Source organism: Daucus carota, chromosome 9, assembly GCF_001625215.2.
Source record: "Daucus carota subsp. sativus chromosome 9, DH1 v3.0, whole genome shotgun sequence".
Taxonomy (NCBI): domain Eukaryota; kingdom Viridiplantae; phylum Streptophyta; class Magnoliopsida; order Apiales; family Apiaceae; genus Daucus; species Daucus carota.
This window is the reverse complement of record NC_030389.2, coordinates 33,422,899-33,447,993: the sequence shown is the minus strand read 5'-3', so window position 1 is coordinate 33,447,993 and position 25,095 is coordinate 33,422,899. Positions and strand designations below refer to the sequence as shown.

Below are 25,095 nucleotides of genomic sequence, written 5' to 3'. Positions count from 1 at the left end.
TGGTAATTGCTCTACAGTCCAGGAGGGAAGAACGTCAGACAGATTGTTCTTTCCCACATCAAGTATGACTAGCTCTGTTAAATTTTGGAAGGACAAAGGGAGTTTCCTTTGAAAGTTGTTGTCATGGAAATTTAAGTATTCGAGATGTCTTAAAGAACCCAAAGAAGCATGAATGGTACCGGAGAAATTGTTATTCATCACATCAAGATCCCGCAGTTGTGTCAAGTTTGCTAAGCACTGGGGTAGCTCTCCGGTAAAGTAATTGTTGGAGAGAACTAAAGTCCGCAAGGATGTTATATTGCATAAAAATAATGGAAATCCGCCGGACAAACGGGTATTCGAGAGTGCTAATGTTTGCAAACCATTTGGAACTGCAGAAATGGATGATAGTTGTTCCACATTTATGTCATTATCAGATAGATAAACAAGGTAGGCATGAGATAAGAGATTTGAAAACCAATCTGTTGGGATGGTATCTGATATACCCTGTCTTCTATACATAATAATCTACATTTTAAACTGGAAATACAACTTGATGACCATTCTGAATCCACTGAGCCCTATCTTTCCAATCGAATGAGTCCAAGTTTGGGGAGAAAACAGCAGCACCAACGCCAAGTGCTATGACAATGAATGAAAAACCTTTCATGCATCCCTGCCCACGTGAGACACTTCCGAGTAGCCACTTGAAATACTTATCTGCACTCTTGATGAATGTTTGCTGAGCATGTGCTATTCCATCTGCTAAAGCTTTCTCGTTCTGCCAAAAACAATACATGACATAAGAGGATTAATTTTCTAGTAATGCAGCAAGCTGCGACACTATATATCCAAGGTTGCTATTAAATGATCAAACTGTGCACCACCACATGCTATTTTCTAAGACATGTGAAGAGAGGCACTACCTTTTGTCTGAAACTCTTGAGTGCTTCCCCCAAACCCTCGAGTGAAGATTGTTTGACAGATAATTGCTCCAGTCCTTAGTAAGCGTTTTCAAAACAGCAACACCCACGTCTAGATTATCCAGAGATTTTATCCTCGTAAATTAGATGTATACCATCAAATACAGAATTAGCTCAGGATATGCAACTGCACAAGTCACAAGAGATAAATGCTTGGAACACAACTTACTCATTGCATGGAGCAATCAGCGTGTTGAGTCAAACACCAGATAAAGATGTACGTTGCTTAATTAATGTACACTAGTTGAGGATATGCAACTGCAGAGAAAGTGAAAAGGCTAGTAGTTTCCATGAGTGAAATATGCACTCTAGGGCCATTTACTAAAATATATAGTACGAGCTTAAGGGGCAGACAGAATTCTGTATAAAATGCTAAAACTTAAAAGTTGGATTACATCAATGCAGTTATCTAATTTTTGACATACCAGTATTGCTGGCAGCGCCTTCTTCTGTCTCCAATGAATTAATAAAAACACTTGCTTTCCCGAAACTTCTCGAAACAACATTGCACAAGTAATCATCCACAGGTAAAAAAAATTATGAAATATTAACAGCAAGTATGTTATATGTATGCAACAGAATGGGATATACAACCCTTATAAATTGTATTATCTTGTCTTGTAGGTGATATTCATAAGAAACAGAACATAGGGACATAAAAGTATACAAATAATTTGCTAGAAATAATTTTCAACAACATCCTCCTCCTCCACTGCAGTACAGGAATCCACTGAAGAAAATATACCAATATTAGAAACTCACTGAGTTATGGATAAAAGTAATATTAGGATTTCACTGAAGGAATTAATTAAGAGTTTCATTGTGTGTATTGTGTGAGTGGGAGGTAGATAAAAGAGTTCACCTGTTAGTTTTGAAACTTTCTCCTCCATAAAGCAAAGGCAACCACTATCTTGTCGAAGACTCGATCAATCAAGTGAAAGTAAGAATGCCTCCAAGACTTGATGTAATGCAAACAAGCGCAGAAGCCCAAAAAACCAACCAAGAGACCAGGTCCTATCCCAGCATAAAACCAAACATGCTCTTCATCTAAATCTGAATTACCTTCATCATCGTCGGGAACATTTGGTGATTCTGTATCACCGACGCAGGGCTTTAAGATAGGTGGGCCACAGAGCTGGTTGTTGCCGGCATTGATGGAGGCATCATAGAGAGTCTGGAGATGGTTTCCAGTGGGTACCCTCCCTGATAAATCGTTGAAAGAGAGGTTTAAGTGGCTTAAAGAGTCTATATTGGATAAACTCTGTGGAATATGTCCAAAAAGTTTATTACTAGAGAGATCAAGAAATTCCAGACTTTCCAGCATCCCAATGCTCTCAGGAATCCTTCCGGAGAGATAATTACCCGCTAAATTCAAACTCTTTAAAGCACGGAGATCCATCAACTCTCCTGGAATCTCTCCAACAATTTTGTTGTTTGACAAATCAATGTAGCATTGATACTTTAGATTAGAGGTGTATTCTAGCTCAAGTCCTTTCGGATTGTCTATTATCATCATATATGAACGAACAAAACTTTGATGAAAGTCATCACTCTGGTTTACTGTAATCATTGCACTAAAATTGCCAAAACAAAGTGGAATATTTCCCACAATCTGATTTTCTGCAAAGTTTAAAATTTGAATTGATGGATGGTGGCAAAAATTCGTAGAAATTTTACCGTAGAATTTGTTGTTCCGGAGTATAAAAATCCGGAGACTCGGTAATTGCTCTACAGTCCAAGGGGGGAGAACGTCACACAAATTATTCTTTCCCACATCAAGTATTACCAGCTTTGTTAAATTTCGGAAGGATAAAGGGAGTTTCCCTTGAAATTTGTTGTCGTGCAAATTTAAGTAAGTGAGATTCCGTAGAGAGCCCAAAGAAGCATGAATGTTACCGGAGAAACTGTTATTCATCACATCAAGACCCTGCAGTTCTGTCAAGTTTGCTAAGCACTGCGGCAGCTCTCCGGTAAAGTAATTGTTGGAGAGAACTAAAATCTGCAAGGATGTTATATTGCATAAAAATAATGGAAATCCGCCGGACAAACGGGTATTCGAGAGTGCTAATGCAATCATACCATTTGGAACTGCAGAAATGGATGATAGTTGTTCCACATTTATGTCATTATCAGATAGATAAACAAGGTCGGCCTGAGATAAGAGACTTGCGAACCAATCTGTTGGGATGGTATCTGATATACTTGTATTTATCATGATAATATCATCAATTTGTCTTTGTGTTGAGAGCCAGTGGGGAAATTTGGGACCCACTTTCAAGGATTCCAAGTATATATATTGGAGCTGAAATGGAGGAACCCAATTAATACCAACATTTAACGCTAAGTTAGACTTTGAAGATATACTTAAGAAAAAGAGCTTCGTGAGGTTAACAAAGTGATGCTCTGTTACAAAACCCTCCCATGAATTAGAACTAAGATCCAACTCCATCAGATTTGATAGTTGTCCAATGCATTCAGGAATGCTTCCTCTCATTTGATTATAACCCACATCCAATATTTCTAACTTTGACAGTTGGCAAACTTCTTCTGTTAGATCACCCCTTAATTCATTTAATGACATAGAGAGGTCTGTAAGCTCTGTGAGATTGCCAATCTCATGTGGAATCGAACCATTTAATTCATTTGATGACATATCAAGGTGTGTAAGGTTCGTGAGATTGCTAATAAAATGAGGGACGAAACCAGTAAACTTATTCCCACCTAGCAAAAGATGAGTGAGAGGTGACAACCTTCCCATAGACTCTGGAAGACGACCTTGAAATTCATGAGATGAAAGATCAAGTGAAGAAAGAGAAAGCAAACTTCCAATCGACTCTGGAATCGAACCATTAAAACCGTTTTCAGAGAGATCGATTTCCACTAGAGAAGTTAAAGTTCCTAAAGAATCAGGAATTGATCCATGGAAATGGTTGCGTTCAAGAGAAAGATGTGCAAGCCCACTGTTGTTGAGAACCCATAAAGGAAAAGGAGAGTTTAAGCTGTTCTCTTCAAGATCAAGTGAAATGAGAGATGTCAAGTTTATAAAGGGAAGATGGCGTGGGATATTGTTGGATAAGTGACAACTCAACAGATTAAGTACTAAAATTGAATTCGGAAGCATATTAATGGACGAAAACCAGTCACTGGTCCCAGAAAGATTAACATTGGAGAGGTCCAAATGTTTCAACATGGAAAGCCCAGATAACCATCTCATGCTATCAATGTGTAATAAAGAAGGTAAATCATAATAATAGTAATAATCACCACCATTACCATGATAATATGTATTATGACTTAAATCAAGGTAGAGTAATTTAGAAAGGTTTCCAAGATGATGGGGAACGAAACCTTCAATTTTACAGTACGAGAGGTTTAAGTATGTAAGATCCTTGAATGACCCAAGGAATTGGGGAATTTTCATCTCGTGGAAACTGTTGTTACTCAAGTCGAGGTAGGTCAAATATTTCAAATCAAGCAAGGAAGGATATAAATGATCAGCTCTTAACATACCATTTCGAAGATCAAGACGAGTGACATGGCCGGTTCTATTGTTGCAACCAATTCCCTGCCATGTGCAACAATCATCTCCGATCCAGGATGACAAGTAATTGAAGTCATCAATGAGACTTTGTTTCAGGTGAAGCAAAGCTAGCTTCTCACTCTCACTACAACTTGTATTAGGATAGTCTTCAACTGTGCCCCCACGACCAAACTGTAAACTTGACAGAGCAGCTAATAATGCATAAACAAGAACGAGGAAGGTCATATGTTTCTGCATTGCAATATTTAGAAAGTGATAAATCTGTGGAATAAAATGCCTTGTGAGCTTCTTATGTATGACTATTTATAAGTTTGAATGGAAGTCGTAAAAAGTTTGACACTAGGTTCCAAGTCAGTAGTCCAGCACTCCCATCGTTTTCTTTTTCAGATCTTCTGTTGATGAAGAATAGTTGGCAGTGGCACTCATTATGTTTTGATTCCGCGTGTATTCCAAGTCCTTAAAGTGTTATTCCAAAGTCTTCATCACTTTAGTGATTTAATGAATCATATTTTTCTAATTCCTAAAGTGGAATCGGAAAAACAAGATAGGAAAAAAGGCCATCCAGGAAACTGCTCGGCAACTACTTTGTAAAAGACAGTTTAGTATTAAATTAAGAGTAAATGACAGAGTGGTGGTCGTAGTTTTTCAAAATTTCCAAAATGTTGGCTGGAACTTTAAAACTTCAAAACAATGGTTGGAGTTTATATACTTCCACCTTTTAAAAAGGTGGTGCCCATCAAGCACCGTTAGTATAACTCCGTTAACTCCGAAAACTAAAATAGAAAGAAGGGTATATGAGGAAAATCAAACCCTAAAGCCCGCGAAAATTCGTGTCCCTTACTTCCATTTAACTGAAAGCCCTAACCCCCATACAAACCTAAGTTCACTGAGAAAGCTATGAGAATTTGTAAATCGAAAACCTAAAGTGAAGATAATGGAGTGGTTCATGCATCCCCGTAACGAGATGCACAAATATGGAGTGCCCTGGTTACAAAGGTTAGTTTTTTCGACCTAAATCTTTGAAATTTGTACGAGTGTATGTCTATGCATGTGTGCTTAGTTTTCACGAAGTTGAAAACTCAGTTGGTGCACATTCCAGACAACTCAAGTGGTGCTGAATTGAGGAGTAATGTTGAACAACTAGTGCGAGTAAAAAAAAGAGGGTGAAAACTGTTGGGAGGAAACCACGCTCCTTAGTCCCTACGTGCAAAGGTAACATCAACAGTCACATCTTAAATCAGTCAAATGTATGGCATTAAATATATAATTAGTTGAGGATATGCAACTACAGAATGTAATGGAGCTAGTTATCCCACCTTACGTGATAAAAGTAGTTTTCTTGAATAAATTATGCAGTTTACGTTTTACCTTCCCCGGACCCCTGCTACTTTAGTAGAAATCGCCAGTATTTGCTGAGAATCATGTTTTATTTTCTTTCTTCTAGGCAACCAGCACGAGCTGCTTCTTTAGAATGGTGCGTATGGCCTTAAACCTTTCTGCGGCCTGCATAATCTACCACGAAAAAAGTACTTACAAAAAGAACTAAAAAAATTAGCACAGAACAGGAAACCCAGAAAAAGGATTGCGGATGATGGAGCCCTGACAATCCCACACACCTCTACTCTAGTTGATGATGACAGTAATATTACTCGCAAAAAATTTAAGTGCTGAAATGGAGCAGATTGAGTTCTGAAAAAAATGATAAAACTTAAAAGTAGGATAACATCAATTCAATTATGTAATTTTTGACAGACCAATATTGCTGGCAGCGGCTCCTTCTGACTGCTGAGTACAAAAAACAATTGCTTTTCCGAAATTTCTCCAAACAACAATAGATAAGTAATCATCAACAGGTAAAAAGAATAACGAAATGTCAACAGCAATTCGTATGCAACAAAAGGGGATATATAACCCTTATATCACCTTGTCTTTTAGGTGATATCAATAAGAGTTTCATTGTGTATGTTTTGAGTGAGAGGGAGGTAGATAATCTACAACGAAATAGTAGTTACAAAAGACCTAAAATAAATTAACACGGAACAGGGAACCCAGAGTAATGATTGTGCACAATGGAGACCTTACAATCCCACACTGTAAAATATCATATGCTTTGTATCTCAAGCAACTTGCTGAGATGGCTTTGATTTTCACTATTTATAGAAATATAGAGATTACATGATAAGAATAAATCAACAACATGATAAGAAGAAATTACAACTAATGATAATTATCTACAAGCTAATGTATATCTATCTAAGTGTTTTGGTATCATACAAATAAGGACTTGTTTATGCTATCTAATACCCCCCCTCAAGTTGGAGAGGGAGGAACTTCAGAGCGAACTCCCAACTTGGAAACCAAACGACGAAATTGATCAGCTCCCAATGGCTTTGTAAAAATATCGGCTAGTTGATCAGATGATGAAATGTGTGTGGGAGAGATGAGGCCTGATAATAACTTTTCACAAACAAAATAGCAATCTAGCTCAATGTGTTTTGTACGTTCATGAAAAACTGGATTTTCGGCAATATGAATAGCTGCTTTATTATCACAATAAATCTTAATAGGACCTTGTTGTGGACAATCTAGATCACGAAGCAGGTAATGAAGCCATTGGATTTCAGCAGTACATTTTGCAAGGGCTCTGTACTCAGCCTCAGCAGATGAACAAGCAACTGTAGGTTGTTTCTTCGATTTCCAAGAAATAGGACTTGAACCTATCACTGTAAAGTAGCCAGTAGTAGAACAGCCTGCCCAATCAGAGTCTGTATAACCTTGTAAGGTTAAAGAACTTGCGGAAGACAAAAAAATGCCATGATTGCGTGTACCCTTTAGATATCTAAGGATACAAAAAGCAGCATCAAGATGAGTTGTTCTTGGATGTTGCATGAACTGACTAAGGTAGTTAACAGAATATGTTATGTCAGGACGAGTGACAGTAAGATATAGCAATCTACCAATGAGTCGACGAAAAATACTAGGATCTGGTAATGGATCACCATCAGAAGGAAGGATCTTGCGATGTTGATCCATTGGAAAAGGTGACGTTATTGCTCCTGTCAAACCGGAGTCTTTCAGAATGTCGAGGATATATTTTCTTTGACATAAAAATATACCTGAAGAGGATCTGGAAACTTCAATGCCAAGAAACTATGTAAGTTTTCCCAAATTTTTGAGTGAAAAACGAGCTTCCAATCTCGTTATCAGTGAAGAAATAAAATTTTCATCATTACCAGTGATAATGATGTCATCAACGTACACTAATACGAAGATAGAAAGTGTATTAGCGTGAAAAGTAAATAATGAGTAGTCTGCTCGTGACTGTGTGAACCCTTCTTCAATAAGGGCAGAAGAAAATTTGGAAAACCATCGCCGTGATGCTTGGCGTAAGCCATATATTGTTTTCTTTAATTTACACACTTTTTGTTCACCGTGTTTTGAAAAACCTGGTGGGATACGCATGTAAATTTCTTCCTCAAGATCACCATGAAGGAATGCATTATTAACATCTAATTGGTGTAAGCGCCAATCGCGGACGGCAGCAATAGATAGTAGAGTACGGACAGTGACTAACTTTGCAACAGGGGCAAAAGTAGCATGATAGTCAATGCCCTCCTGTTGGGTATACCCTTTAGCGACGTACAAGACGAGCTTTTCGTCGTTCAATGGAGCCATCTGGATTAAATTTATTTTTGTAAACCCACTTACAACCGACAACTGATTTGCCTTTAGGTAAAGACACAATGTCCCAAGTATTGTTTGATTCTAAGGCTTTAATTTCCTTAGCCATGGCTTCACGCCAATGAGAATGTTTCATAGCCTCGGTGAAAGTATGAGGTTCATCATTAGTAATAACTGATGTGAGAAAGGCTTTGTGAGAAGAAGTGAATTTATCGAATGAAAATGATGAAGTGAGAGGATGAGGATAAGTTGCGAGGCAAGCCTTACCAGAGCAATCATAGTCTTCCAAATATTTTGGACGACCGCATGTTCTCACTGGACGAGTTGACTGATTTGAATTATTGTGACCTTCATCATCCACAGATATAAAGTTTGATTAGAAAGAGACATAGTAGGAAATTCATCATGTCTTATTGGTGAAGAAGAATGAGATGTATCATGTTCATTTTGCAAAACATGATGAGTTTGATCATGTATTATTGGCATGCTTCCAGAATTAGCATGTTGAGAAAAAGGATTGATATCATCAATTTCATTTTCATCATGAAAATATGTTGGAGGATCAGGGGAAGAAAAATAATCATCTATCTGACAAGAGTACTCTTTATGAAATGGAAATTTGTCTTCATGAAAAATCACGTCTCTAGAGACAAAAATTGATTTGGACTCTAAATCAAGAATTATATATCCTTTGTGATTGAAAGGATATCCTAAAAACACCCCGACACGAGCTCTGGAATCAAATTTTCCTTTCGGAGAAGGGTTAGTTGCATAACAAAGGCAGCCAAAAATTTTGAGATGTTTGTAACTTGGCTTTGACCCAATAATTAATTCATGGGGAGTCTTATTTTGTAATACCGGTGTTGGCATTTTATTAATTAAGTATGCTGCTGTGAGGACACACTCACCCCAATATGAAATTGGTACACTTGAATGAAATAATAGAGCTCGAGCGACATTTAGGAGATGTCGATGTTTTCTTTCAACAACCCCATTTTGTTGAGGTGCTCGAGCGACATTTAGGAGATGTCGATGTTTTCTTTCAACAACCCCATTTTGTTGAGGTGTGGAGACACAGCTTCTTTGATGATGAATACCGAGTGATTTGAGAAATTTTTGAAAAGAGTTGGATAAAAATTCACTCCCATTATCAGTTTGAATCTTTTGCAACTTGGGAAGCATTGACAAATTGTTGCCTGTTGAAATTGCATGGACTTGTTTACCATATTGAGTAATCACAAAATTATTAAAAAATTGGAAATATTTTAAAGTTTCATCTTTTATTTTCATCAAAAACAACCATGTGCAACGAGAATAATCATCAACTATGGTAAAAAATAACGAGAACCATTTGAACTAGGGGTAGAAAATGGCCCCCATATATCACAATGAAGTAATTGAAAACAATGTTGAGAAGAAATCAAACTTTTATTAAATGATAATCGCGTTTGTTTAGCCCGTGGGCATAGATCGCAGTGAAAAGAAAATCTAGAACTAATATAGTCAACAGACTGACATAAATATTTAAAATTGTCTAAGCTAGGGTGGCCTAAACGGCAATGCCAAACATCTGCAGGCAATTTATTGATAAAACAAACTTGGGAAGGAAGACTAAGTTGATATAGACCACCTTGACGATAACCTCTACCAATCACCGAGTTCGTGTGTTGGTCCTGAAATTCACACCAATCATTACCAAATTTAGCAACACAATTCAGAGATTTTGTCAACTGACATATGGAGATTAAATTGAATTTAAAAAGAGGAATATGATAAACATTCTTGAGAAGCAAATGTGGTGAGAGGATTACATCACCAATATGCTTAACTGAAGCATAAGAACCATCTGGCATTTGAACTTCAATTTGATTAGATATAGGTTTGTAAGAAGAAAATAAATTTAGTGAACAACATATATGATGTGTTGCACCGTTGTCTATGAACCAAGAGTTAGTTGAAAAAAAATTACCAGTTAGGTTAACTCTTGGTGTGTCATCGCCAGTGTCAGCTGGTGGTGTGATAAGAGCAAGGAGCCGTGCATACTGATCTTGTGTAAGCGAGGGACCTGGACTTGGTGTAGAGGTAACAGCGGCAACTTGCGGCTGAGAAGATGGTGTGTCAGCACGCTTTGCCGGGTAGCCATGAAGCTGATAACAAGTCTGCCGAGTATGACCATGCTTGTTACAATGATCGCAAAAGGGCCGAACTCGTTTGTTTGCAGGACGAAAGTTACGAGAATCAGAACGTTGTACTTGAAGAGCTGCAGACTCAACAGAACCAGATGCAGTGAAAGTTGAGATGATAATTTGTTGTGCTTCCTCTTGTTTGACCAAATTAAAAAAATACGTTGAACTGATGGTAAAGGATCCATCAATAAAACCCGACTACGGAGAGAAGCAAATCGATCATTGAGGCCTTGTAAAAATTCCATTGCCCTGTCTCTGTCATGTTTCTCCATAAACACTTTGCTTGCCCCACAAATACAAGGCTCAGTTGGTACGATGAAGTCGAGTTCATCCCAGAGAGTTTTAAGACGAGTAAAATAAGAAATCACATCTAGATTCTCTTGTTTGAGGGCTGAAATAGCAGATTTAAGTTGATATATTTTAGGTGCATTGGAATGAGAAAACCTTAATTTGAGATCATTCCAGATTGCAAATGCTGAATCAGAAAACATGCAGCTACGACGAATGCTGTCATGAACAGAATTGAGTATCCAGCTGCCGACAAGATCATCGCAGCGTTTCCAGCAAGCCCTTTCTGCAGGATCAGAAGGTGGAAGCAATGTTCCGTCGATAAATCCAAGCTTTCCCTTGGCATTAAGGGCCTTTGAGATTCCACACGCCCAAGATGCATAGTTATCCCCTTGCAAAGCTGGTGTAAAGAACACAGCTGTTGGACTATCAGAATGATGGATAAAATAAGGATTATTTGTTTTAGATTGATCCGGAAGATTGACCAGAATTTCAATACTCGTTGTAGTATCAGCGGAAGTGATGACATCGGAAGTAGGAATGACAACAGGAATTTCGGGAGCCATGGAAAAATATGAATAAAACCTGGCTAGCCTGATACCATGTAAAATATCATATGCTTTGTATCTCAAGCAACTTGCTGAGATGGCTTTGATTTTCACTATTTATAGAAAGATAGAGATTACATGATAAGAATAAATCAACAACATGATAAGTAGAAATTACAACTAATGATAATTATCTACAAGCTAATGTATATCTATTTAAGTGTTTTGGTATCATACAAATAAGGACTACTTGTTTATGCTATCTAATACACACACCTTGACAAGTTGATGTACACACAAAACAATTTAACTGCTGAAGGCAGCATCAAACACATTAGGTGTAAAAGATGATAACTCGGATATATACAAAAAACACTTGCTTTTCCGAACCTTCTCCAAACAACATTGCACAAGTAGTCATCAACAGGTAGCAAGAATCACTTAATATCAACAGCGAATATGTATGCAACAAAATGGGATATACAACCCCTTATCGATTATATCATCTTGTCTTTCTGGTGATATCAATTAGAAACAGAGCATAGGGACATGAAAGTACACACAAAATTTACTAGAAATAATATTTTTTAAACAGGTAACCAGAACTTCACAGCGTCCTCCTCCTCCACTGCAGCACAGGAATTCACTCCCAAAAATAAGAGACTTGCAAACCAATCTGCTGGGATGGTATCTGATATACTCATATTTTTCATCCAAATTTGAAAAATATGTCTTTGTGTTAAGAGCCAGTGGGGAAATTTTGGACCCGCTTTCAAGGATTTAAAGTATATATATTTGAGCTGAAATGGAGGGACCCAATGAGTACTAACATCTAACGCCAGGTTAGACTTTGAATAAATAGACAAGTCAAAGAGCTTCGTGAGGTTAACAAAGTGATCTGTTACAAAACCCTCCCATGAATGCTTCCACTCATTTGATTATCACCCAGAGACATGTATTCTAAGTTTGACAGTTGGCAAACCTCTTCTGGTAGATCACCCCTTAATTCATTTGATGACATATAGAGGACGGTAAGTTTCGCGAGATTGCTAATAGAATGAGGGATCAAGCCTTGGAAATTATTATCAGAAACATCAAGATCCGTAAGAGATGACAACCTTCCCATACTCTGGAAGAAGACCTTGAAATACATTAATTGATAGATCAAGTGAAGAAAGAGAAACCAATCTTCCAATCGACTCCGGAATCAAACCACTAAAACTGTTTACAGAGAGATCGATTTCTACAAGAGAAGTTAAAGTTCCTAAAGAATCAGGAATTGATCCATGGAAATGGTTATCAAGAAGATAAAGATGTGCCAGCCCACTGTTGCTGAGTACCCATAAAGGAAAAGAAGAGTTCAAGTTCTCATTCACTTATTCTTTTTCTTTTACATTTCTCAATTATCCCCTATGTTAATATAGAGATGCCAACGAGTCAGGTTGGAACCGGATTTATAAAATTCAAATTTAAATATTTTTGAATTATTCAATTTTAAATTTCTCGAGTCTATGATCGAATCAATTTTTTCCCGAATATGCAAAATTAAAAATAATGTAATTGAGTTTAGCATGACAGGTACATATGAAAACAATCCACACAATAACTAACTTAAAAATATTAAAAATTAAGTAGTAGTCAAATGTAGCATATTGCACGGATTGATGTGAACATCTAAAATATGTTGATAAAATAACATTTAATCATCACCATTATTAAATGTTTTTAACCTTTCTCTTTTTTTTTCATTCAAAATTATCTATTAATATTGGTGTCAATAATCAATTAAAATAACATTAATATAATACATTCCGACAATCTTTTATAGTAAAGTAGCCGTAAATTTGAAAATTGAACTATATTAATCCACCAACTTATTTTAGTATGTTGGGTATGTGCTGAAAATTTCTGCCTATTCGTAATTATGAACTATCTAGCTCTGAACAAGCACCGTACACATAAATATATTATGTTTGTTACAATAATATATTTTTATATTCAAGGTTTGGTTTTAATAGTAAAATATTAGTTGTAGTATCAAATTATATTCTTAAATTATAGTTGAGATTTCGATTATTCAAATATCGTATTGCGTCTAAATTTTTTCAGTCACGTTTCTCTACTTATATTTATGATGTATTTTATCATGTTTACGAACAATGAAATAGTTCAAAATTTGAGTTATGTTTTAGAACTATAATAAAGAGTCAATTTAAATCTATCTAATCAATCTAATCTAATTTATAAGCAAATATGTGTATGTTACATTTATGATAATTTAATAATTAAAATATCAACATGTTTTTTATAAATAAACCGTTTCTCCCACATTTAAATCAAATATTCTTATAAAATACTTATGTTGTTACGTGGATCATAAATCTATATTATATTGTCTATAAAATATCACTTTTTATAACCAAATTTAAGTTTTAAGTATGAGTAATGTTGAAAAGCATTATCATTTTGAAACTGAAGATTAAGAGTAACTAATGAGCTTTATAAAATACTAGTTGATAACCCTTGCCAAGCACGGGTTTAAATAAAATTTTAAAATTTGTTATTTATTGGAAGAATATTATTATTTTTAATTATATTATCATACTTTTATTATACATATTTAAATTATTGTTATTTAATATAAGACTTTCTATATATTAAAATTTGATCCGACTTTAAATTTATTACATAACGATATGGGTCCCTGTTCTATGGAGTCCACAAAATAAGTGTATTGGAATCCAAAATTGATAATTATATATGTAAAATTACGTAAAGATGGTAAATTATATATAAATTTGAATAATTAAAGATATTATTTATGATTAAACTAAAAGATTATGTCCGGTACTTACTGCGGTTTAAATGCAGACTTTATGGAACTTAACTCTAACAGTATGCTTTATTTTGGTAAAATTACTATGTTGTTTGATGATTTTTAATTGTGAAAATAATATTCAAAATCAACACATATAAGTTCGTTTATAGCGTCTTTAATCTTGAACAAAAATTCAAAATTTTAAGTCACAGTTTTTTTATTCATTTAATAGGCAACATTATATAATTCTAGTTGGAGTTTTTTTTAATCCAACGGTTGTTGTAGTTGTTTGATAAACTAATATTGTAGTTTGACATATTAATTAACTTTTCAAAAGTAATTTGATATCAAATATTTTGACGTATGTCTAGAGTTTCGATTCTTTTATTATATGTTGTAATATGGACAATGACTTCAATTTTTTTGAGTTTCTATTTGTCAAGTTAGCGTTACCACGGTCTTATTCGTCTTTATCGCAATCTTCTGAAAAACACTGAATAATAATAATTATTATCATTAAAAAATATACGACCAAATTTTTTGGTACTCTGGTATCAATATTGAATCTTATTTATTTTAATTCTGAAATATGATAGAAATTTTACAGATTTGTTTCGTAAATTAAATTATATGAGTTTTAAAAATTAAAACGAATATTTGATGTATGTCTAGAGTTTCGGTTCTTTTATTATATGTTGTATTATGGACAATGACTTCATTTTCATTGAGTTTCTATTTGTTAAGTCAGTGTTACCACCGCCTTACATCTTTATTGCAATCTTCTGAAAAACACTGAATGATAATAATTATTATTATTAAAAAAATATATGACCAAGTTTTTTGTTACTTTAGTATCAATATTGAATCTTGTTTATTTTAATTCTGAAATATGATAGAAATTTTACAAATTTATTTCGTAAATTAAATTGTCTTATTTTTAAAAATTAAAACGAATAATTTCATTGACATTATTATTCTATTGATAGGATCTTATATTAATATCAATATGAACTCTTTATTTATTTGAACTCTGAAGCATGCTAAAAGATTTATAAAGTTGTTCCGTATATTAAATTATTTGAGTTTTAAAAAATTAAAACAAATAATTTTGTTGATAATATATTTTTATTAGTGAGATAATTGTTACAATACAAAATCTTGTCAAATATAGAAGTTTTTTGATAATAGTAATAACTATTAAATAAAAAAATAATATGATGATTTCCAAATTTTGATAAGAATTTTATAAAACTGTTTCATAAGTTAAATTGTTAGCGATTTAACTGTGCGGATAGAATAATGTTATATTACAAAATCCTAAGCAACATAGAAGTCTTTTTATAGTTTTATAATAATATTAACCAATATTGAAATTTTTAATAATAAAATCCGAATTAATATAAAAGTCTTTTCATAAAATTCTAATCAATATAGAAGTCTTTCACTGTTCTAATGAATATTGAGGTCTTTAATAATAAAATTCTATTAAATATAGAAGTCTTTGATAATAGTATAATAATGACTATAAAATTTTAATCAATATGAATGTGACCAAAGTTTGGTACTTTTAGTACCGATGTTCCACCAAAATGTGGTTTCTCTCATTAATAAAGGGTAACAAACTTTTTAAATGGATAGTATGTGTAACACCGGTAATAATGCTTGTCTCTTCAAATTTTGATTGAATAAGTAAATTTGGCTCAAATCACTAAAATATTATCAATATAGCTTGTGGAACTGTGATTTTCTCTCTCCATTCATGTACATCGATATCAAGCTGTCCAGAGTAGATTCCATTGTTTCAAATATCTCAAGATTTCATCATAGCTGTCTGCATATGAGCACCATTGTGGACTGGGAATGCTCCAAATTCTGTATTGACAGAAAAATTTTATGGGACATCATCGAATTTCATTGTGTGGAAACTAAAAATAACAAACATTAGTCGCTCTTTTTTTATGTGAAGGCAGCAAAATGGTGTGTAATCATCTGCTAGATTAATGTAACTGATTACTATCTTACAAGATATAGATTAGATACTAATGAATAGGTTTGTCCAGAACTAGCACTTGAAATATTAGATACTTGCCTCCCACTCAAAATTTCAACTACCTCTGGCCTCGATTTCACAAAACTCTGTAGTACTTGCTCAGAAAGCACAGCATTAGTTCTGCACTGCAGACTCGCCTTTCTAGCACGTTCTTACACTTTATGCTAGAGATCACACCTTTGTTATGTTTGTTAGGGTGAATGAATATGGAATGAACGGAATGAAATTTTCATTAGGTTATGGACAAATGGTTTTAAATTTCATTCTTTCCTCCATTCCATTCCTTACACTTTATGCTAGAGATCATACCTCCAATTTTAGAAGGAATGTTCTATTCCTTTTTATACTCATTTTCTTCTCAAATCTCATCATAACAGTTTTGCACTCACTATTTTTTTTTTCAAAACTTTCCTCATACCTCTTACTATTTTCATTTATTGTTAGTCATTTCATTCCATTCTCCCGAACCAAACACAACAAAAAGGAATAACAACAAACACAAAACTTTGCATGCATCCATGCCTCGGGAGACCAAAACGAAATTATGACATACCAGAATGAGTATGCTATTTATGGAGAAAGAATGCAAGTTACATATCTGTGATTGCCATTAAAATGTTAAAGTTTGCACCTCTACATGCTTTTCTCTAACACATACAAAAGAAAGGCACGAAGTTATGTCCAAAACTTTTGAGTGCCCCCTTCAACAACCCCCCAACCCAGTCCAGTCCTCGGTAAACATTCTTATAAGAATCTGTTGGGCCGCGCAACATCCGTTAACTCCGCATTAGTATGATATTGTCCGCTCTGGGCTGTGGCCAAGCCCGCACGGATTTGTTTTTGGGCTCCTCCCAAAAGGCCTCATACTAATGGAGTTCTTTGGCTGCTTATATTCAAGATAAATCTTCTTTATCTTTCCGATGTGGGACTTGGATAAGAATCTGTTGGGCCGCGCAACACCCGTTAACTCCGCATTAGTATGATATGGATTCCGATGTGGGACTTGGATAAGAATCTGTTGGGCCGCGCAACACCCGTTAACTCCGCATTAGTATGATATGGCTTTCCGATGTGGGACTTGGATAAGAATCTGTTGGGCCGCGCAACACCCGTTAACTCCGCATTAGTCTGATATGGATTCCGATGTGGGACTTGGATAAGAATCTGTTGGGCCGCGCAACACCCGTTAACTCCGCATTAGTATGATATGGAGTTTTTTGACTGCTTATATTCAAGATAAATCTCACTCAACAATCTCCCCTCAATCCAAGAACCACCAATCTTGTGACCCTTATACCGCCGCTACTCATCGGTTCCATCTTGCGGGACACGCCGTCCGACCATATTAGTCAGAAAGACTTTTGACACAAGCCGTCCAAGACTTCCAATCACAGTTCTGGAGAGCCAGCCTCCCCCACATCACACCACTGCAGCCCGCAACCCCAAGGATCAACTTCGGAACTTGTTGGGCCGCGCAACACCCGTTAACTCCGTATTAGTATGATATTGTCTGCTCTGGGCCGTGGCCAAGCCCGCACGGATTTGTTTTTGGGCTCCTCCCAAAAGACCTCATACTAACGAAGTTCTTTGGCTGCTTATATTCAAGATAAATCTTCTTCATCTTTCCGATGTGGGACTTGGGTTGAACTTACTCAACACAATCATGTCTAAATCATCATAATGCAGAAATTAGGAGCCACTTATTTAGGAGGAGACAGAGTTCTGGATAAGAGGAGATTAAGACTTCGTTGATGAAGAATACATGGCAGTGACACTCATTATGTTTTTAATTCCGTGTGTAATTTTCTTGTGGTCCCAAGTCTTAACGAGTTATTCCAGACTCATCATTACTTTCGTGATTGATAGGAAAACTCATGAAGATAGCACTTTCTCTAATTACAAATGTGGAATTGGAAAAACAAAACAAGAAAAAGGGTCATCCAGGAAAATTCCCTGCAACTACTCTGCGGAAGACTGTGATTGAATTAGTTTCAATGATAGGAACACTCAGTGAAGAAATGAATAGTCTTGGGTCTCCCAACAACTAGCTTGACATACTGTGAAAATGTATTTCTGTTGAATAAGTAAATATGCCTCAAACCACTAAAATATTATGTATCTTGTGGGGACTGGTATACACAAATTTTCTTCCCTCGTTCATGTACATCAATTCAAGCTGGCCAGAGTCGATTCCATTGTTCAAAATATGTCACGATACCGTTAATGGGTCGTTTGGGCAAATTTAAAAAAAGTGACTTCTTCCTTAAAATAAAGAAGTGAATTAGAAGTGAGAAGTAAATAAATTTATAAAGTGTTTGGAAAAGAAGTAGAAGCTGTAGAATATAAAACTGATTCTTATTAATTCTTGTTCCTCTAAAAAAGAGATTACATCCATATTTATAACAAATGAACTTGACTCCTAACAATACTCTGCTACTTCTAATAAATCTCCTAAAATAAGATAGACTCAATACCTCCTACAAACTCTCTATAACTCCAACAATCATCCAACTACTACAATCTATAATTAATCCTCAAAATAAATAACTAAACAAATAATAATAATAATAACTAAATTTAAGATTATTCCAACAATCACCCCCATAATCTTAAATTTACTTAAGAGAATTTATGAAGCACTTCTCTTCATTTGTGATGCACTTCTCATTGACACCAATTTGTTGATGTACTTCTCATCAACGCCAAAATCACCGGAGCACTTCTCTCCAGGTGCACATAATCACCCATAATTCTAGTGTTCTCTCCAGGTGCACATAATCACCCATAATTCTAGAGGAGAGGTTCTCCCTCTACTCCGAAAAAAAACGCAAGATCCACCACGTTCTGCATGGCACTCTATCTCATTTTCTGCCTTCAACAGGCTTCTCCGGCATCGCCTCGTCTTTCTCGGCAGCCCCATACTACACATGCATCCCATACTACACATGTAGCTTTGCCACCATCCTTCCGCAACGCCAACCTGAAACTACCTCGTCAAACACTTATTCCGCGCCTCCACCACCACAAGCGGTGGCTTCACCACCGCCTGCGACGGAACAACAAAAGCTCGCTCTGATGCCAAGTGTAGAATATAAAACTAATTCTTATTAATTCTTGTTCCTCTAAAAAAGAGATTACATCCATATTTATAACAAATGAACTTGACTCCTAACAATACTCTGCTACTTCTAATAAATCTCCTAAAATAAGATAGACTCAATACCTCCTACAAACTCTCTATAACTCCAACAATCATCCAACTACTACAATCTATAATTAATCCTAAAAAATAAATAACTAAACAAATAATAATAATAATAACTAAATTTAAGATTATTCCAACAGAAGCCCTGAGATAGAAGCTAGCATTCTGAACTTCTTAAAAGTACTTCCACTTTTTTACACAAACGGGTTAAGAAAATCAGAAGTCGAGAAGCAACCTCTGGTAAACAAACATGAGCTAAAATTTGGAGGAACACTACAGCTTCCATTCCACAAGCCTACAACTATGCACAAGAGACCAAATTCTAGTGCAGGTAAATGGATAGAAGTAATGAACAAGTTGGAAAAGTTTCATCAGGCTAAAAATAGAGACTCCGAGTCAGTCTTCACCGGCACCAAGTCACCAACACCTCTTTCATTTTCTTGTCTAAAAGTCTACGGGGACCAGCAAAGTGAATATGAGTATAATTACGTTGTCGGTAAGTACGTGGTGTATATAACACGTCCAATCACTATTAAATCAGTCTATGTCTAACTTCAACTAAACAATGTATCTGTAAAGTTTGCATAATAGTTTTACACTTCAAATTCATTTTTTCGTTTTCACTTTATTTTTTATACTAGTCTTCAACCCGTGCGAAGCACGGATGAACATGTAATTCTTAATTTTTTTTGTTTTCATTTTATTTTTTATATGTTTTAAAAAAAGATTCTGAGGATTAATTTGCAAGTTTAGATAGTCAGAGATAATTATGCTTAAACAATAAATTTGTTATTGCTATATTTATTTTGTATTTTATGACACGACGAGAAGGGGGTGTTTCATTGATGTTTATGTTCATTAAAATCGCCACGACAGAAGACTCCATTTTCTGTGCATATCGATCTTGTAACTGACGATATTTTTATATATGTTTTATATGATTTTATTCTCGTATTTAATTGTATTTTGTATTAATTTAGATATTTATTTAATATATTTTATTGTAGGAAATAAATAATTCCAAGTTGAGAAAGATTTAAAGAAAAATAGCTATTTTGGAGGCAATTTCTATGAAAATTCGGATTTAAACATTGTTTGGGCCATATCTTGAATTCTAGATGTCGGATTTGGAAGATTTTACAGTCCAATCAAAACTTTTGAAATTTTCTTTAATTCAGAAATGTTCTAGGAAGCAAAGACTAACCAAAAAAGTCCGTAAACAGAGGTGCAAAGAGGAGACAGAATTTGGGTATTGATTTAAAAATATTAAAACACTTTTATTATTAAAGATAGGACCAGATTTTATAATTGTTGAATACTATAAGATTAGAATTAGGTTTAGGAGAAACGGAAACTTTTATGAACTAGCTATAACTTGACTATAACTGAATAAAAATTAATTGCATTTGTGTTCTTGAGCATACGACCCGCATTTGTCACTGTGAACTTGACTATAACTGAATAAAAATTAATTACATTTCACACATTATCCTGACATAGTCATTACAGCAAGGCTGGACTTTAAAATAGATTGATAGTGTGCCAGTGCATTATCGCTGAGTGGAAATGCTTCAAAACGTGTTTTGTTGACAGATCGCTGGGAAAACTCTACTCGTATGGTCCTTCCTCATAGAAGCTGCTCAGTGTTAAAAAGAAAATATAACATATCTTCTTAAAGGAACTAATACACGATAACAATTGACTTCCGCATTAGAAATGTCACTAATCTTTATAAAACTGAAACAAATATAAAATTTTGCATACCATATTTATGTTCTAAGCCGAAGATATGTTGCTTAAGGAAGTGGTACCAACGTCCAACGAAATGTATTTCTGTTTCTCAACCGCCAAAAACAATACATGACATAAAAGAAAAAATTTGCTACTAATTTAGAAAGCCTGCAACACGATATATCCAAACTTGCTATAAAATGATTGAAGTGTGCACCATCTGAAACCCTTGAGAGAAGATTGTTTGACAGATAATTGCCTCCGGCCTCTGGAAGCTTTTTCAAAGCTGCAACACTCGCGTGTAGATTATCCATATAGATTTTGTCCAGGTAAATCAGATGTATATCATTAAATATAGAAATCATTCAGGAGATGTTACTGCATAAGTTACAAGAGATGTATGCTTTGAAATCACCAGTTTCAGTATCTTGCTTCCAGGAAAGAAGCAAGAGCCACTTAATTATTTAGGATGGGGCGTGTAGTCTAAAACCTTTACGCGGTCTACATAATCTTCAACGAACACAATAATTACAATAAGATCTAAAAAAAAAAAAAGCACAGAACAGGGAACCAAGAATATTGATTGCGGATAATGTGGCCCTGGCAATTTCCCACACCTTGACTATACTTGATGTCAGCAACGTTACTTGCAAAAAATAATTAAGTCTGAAGGTGGCGTCAAGCTCACCCTTTCTTACAGTGTCATTTACTAAATTTTTACGAGCTTGAGGAAGGGGCAGATAGAATTCTGTATAACATGCTAAAACTTAAAGGTAGGATTACATCAATTAAGTTATGTAATTTTTGACATACCAGTATTGCTTGCAGCGGCTCCTTCTGTCTCCAGTGAGTACAAAAACCACTTGCTATCCTGAAACTTCTCCAAACAACATTGCACAACTAATCATCACCAGATAAAAAGAATTACGAATATGCAACAGGATGGGATATACAACCCATATAAATTATATCATCTTGTCTTTTAGGTGATATTAGAAACAGAATACAGGGACATGAAAGTATACAAATAATTTACAAGAAATTATATTTTTTCAACAGATATCAAGAACTTCACAGCGTCCACCTCGTCCATTGCAGTACAGGAATCCACTGAAGAAAATATACCAATAGATTAGCATATATCCTACTGGTTTTACCAATATTAGAAACTCATAGAGTTATGGATGCTAAATCAATTAAGACTTCACCTGTTAGTTTTGGAACTTTCTCTTCCATAAAGCAAAGGCAACCACTATCTTGTCGAAGACTCGATCAATCAAGTGAAAGTAAGAATACCTCCAAGACTTGATGTAATGCAAACATGCGCAGAAGCCCAAAAAACCAACCAAGAGACCAGGTCCTATCCCAGCATAAAACCATACATGCTCTTCATCTAAATCTGAATTACCTTCATCGTAATAGGGAACATCTGGTGATCCTGTGTCACCGACGCAGGGTTCTAAGATAGGTTGGCCACAGAGCTGGTTGTTGCCATCATTGATGGAGGGATCATAGAGGGTCTGGATGTGGTTTCCAGTGGGTAGCCTCCCTGATAAATTGTTGAAAGAGAGGTTTAAGTGGCTTAAAAAGTCCAGATTCGATAAACTTTGTGGAATATGTCCAAAAAGTTTATTTCCAGAGAGATCGAGAAATTCCAGTCTTTCCAGATTCCCAATCCTCTCAGGGATCCTTCCTGCTAGATGATTACCAGCCAATTTTAAACTTGTTAAACCACGGAGATCCATCAACTCTTCCGGGATCTCTCCATCAATGTTGTTGTTTGACAAATCAATGGAATGTAGAAACTCTAGACCAGAGGTGTAATTCAGCTCATGTCCCTTCGCATCGTCTATTATCATCTTACTGTATGCCCATCTCCAAGGAAAATCTGGATGAAAGTCATCACTCTTGTTTACTGTAATCATGGTACTAAAATTGCCAAAACAAGGAGGAATATTTCCCACAATCTGATTGTGTGCAAAGTTCAAAACTTGGATTGCTGGATGGTGGCAAAGATTTGTAGGAATTTTACCATAGAATTTATTGGACCGGAGTATTAAAATTCGGAGCCCTAGTAATTGCTCTACAGTCCAGGAGGGAAGAACGTCAGACAGATTGTTCTTTCCCACATCAAGTATGACTAGCTCTGTTAAATTTTGGAAGGACAAAGGGAGTTTCCCTTGAAAGTTGTTGTCATGGAAATTTAAGTATTCGAGATGTCTTAAAGAACCCAAAGAAGCATGAATGGTACCGGAGAAATTGTTATTCATCACATCAAGATCCTGCAGTTGTGTCAAGTTTGCTAAGCACTGGGGTAGCTCTCCGGTAAAGTAATTGTTGGAGAGAACTAAAGTCCGCAAGGATGTTATATTGCATAAAAATAATGGAAATCCGCCGAACAAACGGGTATTCGAGAGTGCTAATGTTTGCAAACCATTTGGAACTGCAGAAATGGATGATAGTTGTTCCACATTTATGTCATTATCAGATAGATAAACAAGGTAGGCATGAGATAAGAGATTTGAAAACCAATCTGTTGGGATGGTATCTGATATACTTGTATTTATCATCCTAAAATCAAGAAATTGTCTTTGTGTTAAGAGCCAGCGGGGAAATTTGGGACCCACTTTCAAGGATTCAATGTATATAAATTGGAGCTGAAATGGAGGAACCCAGTTAATACTAACATCTAAAGCTAAGTTAGAATATGAGGAAATAGACAAGTCAATGAGCTTCGTGAGGTTAACGAAGTGATGCGCTGTTACAAAACCCTCCCATGAATTATCATAGAGACCCAAGGATATGAGATTTGATAGTTGTCCAATGCAGTCAGGAATCCTTCCACTCATTTGATTAAAACTGACATCCAAACTTTTTAACTTTGACAGTTGGCAAACTTCTTCCGGTAGATCACCCCTTAATTCATTTGATGACATATAGAGGTATGTAAGCTCTGTGAGATTGCTAATAGAATGAGGGATCGAGCCTTGGAAATTATTATCCATAAGACCAAGATAAGTAAGAGATGACAACCTTCTCATAGACTTTGGAAGATGACCTTGAAATTCATTAGATGAAAGATCAAGTGAAGAAAGAGAAACCAATCTTCCAATAGACTCTGGATTAATCAAACCATTAAAACTGTTGTAAGAGAGATCGATTTCTACAAGAGAAGTTAAAGTTCCTAAAGAATCAGGAATTGATCCATGAAAACGGTTGAGTCGTAGAGAAAGATGTGCAAGCCCACTGTTGTTGAGTACCCACAAAGGAAAAGAAGAGTTTAAGCTGTTCTCTTCAAGATTAAGTGAAATGAGAGATGTTAAGTTTACAAAGGGAAGATGGCGTGGGATATTGTTCGATAACTGACAACTCAACAGATTAAGTACTACAATTGAATGCGGAAGCATATTAATGGATGAAAACCAGTCAGTGGCCTTGGAAAGATTAACATAGGAGAGATCCAAGTGTACCAACGAAGAAAGCTTAGATAACCACCACATGCTATCAATGCTCAATAAAGAATTATACAGATTACTAAGATCAAAGGCATTGGGGTTAGAATAATAATTAAGACCTAAATCAAGGTGCCTTAATTTAGAAAGGTTTCCAAGATGATGGGGAACTAAACCTTCAAAATTGGTGTACGAGAGATTGAGATATGTAAGATCCTTGAATGACCCAAAGAATTGGGGAATTTTCAGCTTCTCGAAATTGTTGTTACTCAAGTCTAGGTAGGTCAAATATTTCAAATCAAGCAAGGAATGATATATATGATCAGCTCTTAACATACCATTTCGAAGATCAAGTCGAGTGACATGGCCGGTTCCATTGTTGCAACCAACTCCGTGCCATGCGCAACAATCATCTCCATCCCATGACGACAAGTAATTGAAGTCATCAACGAGACCATGTTTAAGGTGAAGCAAAGCTAGCTTCTCACTCTCAATACAACTTGTATTACGGTAGTCTTCAACTGTGCTCCCACGACCAAACTGTAAACATGCCAGAGCAGCTAATAATGCATAAACAAGAACGAGGAATGTCATATGTTTCTGCATTGCGATATCTAGAAAATAATAAATCTA

General features: G+C 35.5%; 3 protein-coding genes across 5 annotated transcripts; all 3 read right to left on the bottom strand.

Moving 5' to 3' along the window:
* Positions 1 to 514: 514 nt before the first annotated feature.
* LOC108201475 (receptor-like protein EIX1) lies at positions 515 to 4,728 on the bottom strand. The gene is made up of 2 exons (XM_017369752.1): positions 1,963 to 4,728; positions 515 to 760 (listed from the first exon to the last, which is right to left on the bottom strand). Exons 1-2 carry the CDS (start codon positions 4,726 to 4,728, stop codon positions 515 to 517), a joined length of 3,012 nt encoding a protein of 1,003 aa, XP_017225241.1.
* Positions 1,534 to 25,095, bottom strand: LOC108201474 (receptor-like protein EIX1). 3 transcript variants are annotated; one of them, XR_010287581.1, is made up of 3 exons: positions 22,219 to 25,094; positions 21,044 to 22,120; positions 20,655 to 20,915 (listed from the first exon to the last, which is right to left on the bottom strand). XR_010287581.1 is itself a non-coding variant. In XM_017369751.2 (2 exons), the coding sequence occupies exon 1, from the start codon at positions 25,066 to 25,068 to the stop codon at positions 22,222 to 22,224; it is 2,847 nt and encodes a 948-aa protein (XP_017225240.2). In that variant the 5' UTR covers positions 25,069 to 25,095; the 3' UTR covers positions 1,534 to 1,692; positions 22,219 to 22,221. The 3 variants fall into 3 exon arrangements, 1 of the variants encoding a protein (XP_017225240.2); XM_017369751.2 differs by lacking the exons at positions 20,655 to 20,915; positions 21,044 to 22,120 and adding an exon at positions 1,534 to 1,692 and having other exon boundaries at positions 22,219 to 25,095; XR_010287580.1 differs by having other exon boundaries at positions 21,044 to 25,094.
* On the bottom strand, positions 9,635 to 12,603 carry LOC135149218 (uncharacterized). Its single transcript, XM_064084235.1, has 2 exons — positions 10,154 to 12,603; positions 9,635 to 9,857 (listed from the first exon to the last, which is right to left on the bottom strand). The coding sequence occupies exon 1, from the start codon at positions 11,222 to 11,224 to the stop codon at positions 10,157 to 10,159; it is 1,068 nt and encodes a 355-aa protein (XP_063940305.1). The 5' UTR covers positions 11,225 to 12,603; the 3' UTR covers positions 9,635 to 9,857; positions 10,154 to 10,156.

Coding starts and splice junctions, on each gene's coding strand:
- LOC108201475 (XM_017369752.1), bottom strand. CDS start 4,728: ATGACCTTCCTCGTTCTTGTTTATGCATTATTAGCTGCTCTGTCAAGT. Junction 761..1,962: donor GGATAGGACCTGGTCTCTTG/GTTGGTTTTTTG, acceptor TGTTTTTGGCAG/AACGAGAAAGCTTTAGCAGA.
- LOC135149218 (XM_064084235.1), bottom strand. CDS start 11,224: ATGGCTCCCGAAATTCCTGTTGTCATTCCTACTTCCGATGTCATCACT.
- LOC108201474 (XM_017369751.2), bottom strand. CDS start 25,068: ATGCAGAAACATATGACATTCCTCGTTCTTGTTTATGCATTATTAGCT.